Raw genomic sequence first — 2,648 nt, forward strand, 5'->3', positions numbered from 1 at the left:
TATTCAACATATTATATTGAGATTACCATGTACTAAGTTGTGGTATTTAACGTATTATATTGAGATTACCAGGTACTAAGTTGTGGTATTTAACGTATTATATTGAGATTACCAGGTACTAAGTTGTGGTATTCAACGTATTATATTGAGATTACCAGTTACTAAGTTGTGGTATTTAACGTATTATATTGATATTAACAGTACTAAGTTGTGGTATTTAACGTATTATATTGATATTACCAGTTACTAAGTTGTGGTATTTAACGTATTATATTGAGATTACCAGTTACTAAGTTGTGGTATTTAACGTATTATATTGAGATTACCATGTACTAAGTTGTGGTATTTAACGTAATATATTGAGATTACCAGGTACTAAGTTGTGGTATTCAACGTATTATATTGAGATTACCAGGTACTAAGTTGTGGTATTTTTGTGGTAGGAGTGTTTTCAAGAGGCCTACAGAGTTTTGATGGAACCCAAGACCCCCTAACGACATCATTATTTAATATGACTTTCCAGTTAAACATCATTTGGAAGTAACTCGTGCAGAATAATTTCGTTTGACATATATTTGTAAATCATACGATAATATTTTGATTTAAAGTTTTGGACCAATGAACGTATTGAAAGATTATGAACTAGACTTGAACGTCATATATGTAATCTTATACTATCAGATAACATACTTTTAATAATAAAGCCACAGATGGCTCCCGTTCGGGCTGCAGATGTTTCATTACTTTTATGTAAAACATACCATAAACAATACAAGTGTATAAAAATATTATTTTGAAAATAAAAAATGTTGTTGTTTTGTGTGTGTGTGCAGCAGAATAGCAGGAAACCTGTGTGTTCCACTGCTCCTCACGTTTGATGGCAGAGTCATATATGACTGTATGCTCTTTCCACTGTAGGGATCGAAGCACGGATTTTAGCATTGTAAATCCACAGACTTACCGCCGTCTAATCGGAGGCCGATGTCGATTTTTACAATATAGTTTCTTTGTTTATTGTCCCTCAGACTGATTGTTGACCCACAATGTACACTAGAAGCGAAGTTTACGGGAAAATATTATTCACTCAATATTGGCCAGGTGGTTAGGGCGCTCGACTTGCAATCTGCGGGTCGCGGGTTCGAATCCCCACCAAACATGCTCGCCCTTTCAGCCGTGGGGACGTTATAATGTGACGGTCAATTCCACTATTCGTTGGTAAAAGAGTAGCCCAAGAGTTGGCGGTGGGTGGTGATGACTAGCTGCCTTCCCTCTAGTCTTACACTGATAAATTAGGGACGGCTAGCGCAGATAGCCCTCGCATAGCTTTGCGCGAAATTCAAAAACAAACACTCAATATTCTAAAAGTATTTTGAGGTAAAATAAAAAGTCAATTGAAACACAAAAATAAGACACCTAAATATATTATTATATTTCATACAATACAAAAATATCCATTAAGTGATCGTATATTTCACGTTTTATTTAGCATGAGTTCAAACTTCGTAGTCAAGCAAAATTTGTTCACGTAATTATTTATACAAATATTTATTTTCTCAATGAAACAATAACACTTTTTTTTATAACCAATTCTAATTACTTTATTATTCACGATGGATAGTAACAGAGAAGGCCGTAATTTTTAATATTTGTGTAAAACGAGTTCTAAAACAAACCCTTCTTTTCAAATGAAAACCAAATATATTATAATGTTTTTCGTGTAAGGTTTTAAAAATACTAGTTTTAATAGCCAAACAAGTGCAAACATAAGTGGGTGGTAATCGACAGTTATAAAGAATGAAAAAAAATTGTAGTGAATGGCACATGAAAGATCAAAAAGCTATAAAACGCCCTCTTTCTTAATGGAGTCACTGTTCGAATCCAGTAAGAATTCAATTTTTGCTTCTTCAGACAAATCTCGTTACACTTATACAAGCACTTGTTTCTATGTAGCCATATCATTTGCTATTACGTGTGTCAATTGATTTAACAAAAGCAGGATTCGGGAGTAATCCTTGGTTTTATTTACAAAATATCTGTTTCTTCACTGACACTTAATCAATAGGCACTTTTGTTTCTGCTCAGCAGAGTGAAGTTGCTACTGCACTAACTGTCGAGTGAATATTGTTTCACACAAAACTTGTATTATTCGACTTTTACTAAGCCTAACATTCAACTGACACTCAGCAAGTTTTTATTTTACCACTTGTCGATAGAATACTGTTATTAACATACAACTTTTATATCACTAGTTGTCTGCTAAGCCTAACGTTCAACTAACACTCAACAGGAGTTGTTACTTCACCAGTTGTCGATAGAATACTGTTATTAACATACAACTTCTTATATCACTAGTTGTCTGCTAAGCCTAACGTTCAACTAACACTCAACAGGAGTTGTTACTTCACCAGTTGTCGATAGAATACTGTTATTAACATATAACTTCTTATATCACTAGTTGTCTGCTAAGCCTAACGTTCAACTAACACTCATCAGGAGTTGTTACTTCACCAGTTGTGAATAGAATACTATTTTAACATTTTAAATTATAATAAATAATTAAAAACAACGTTTTGTTATTTACTACAATAAAAACTTTATAATATAAAAAACAAGTATTAAATAGAGACGAACGATTAGCAAGTCGATAT

At 33.0% G+C, this 2,648-nt stretch overlaps 1 protein-coding gene across 1 annotated transcript in view; it reads left to right on the forward strand.

The window, feature by feature from the left end:
* The window catches only part of LOC111083379, an 11,735-nt gene extending 11,008 nt beyond the window's left edge, over nucleotides 1–727 (forward strand). The window contains exon 7 of the mRNA XM_022379873.1: nucleotides 444–727. Within this exon, the coding sequence (XP_022235581.1) occupies nucleotides 444–494 (51 nt within the window). The 3' untranslated portion in view covers nucleotides 495–727. The remainder of the gene's footprint in view (nucleotides 1–443) is intronic.
* Nucleotides 728–2,648: the final 1,921 nt, after the last annotated feature.

Source organism: Limulus polyphemus, unplaced genomic scaffold (assembly GCF_000517525.1).
Source record: "Limulus polyphemus unplaced genomic scaffold, Limulus_polyphemus-2.1.2 Scaffold9307, whole genome shotgun sequence".
Lineage (NCBI taxonomy): Eukaryota > Metazoa > Arthropoda > Merostomata > Xiphosura > Limulidae > Limulus > Limulus polyphemus.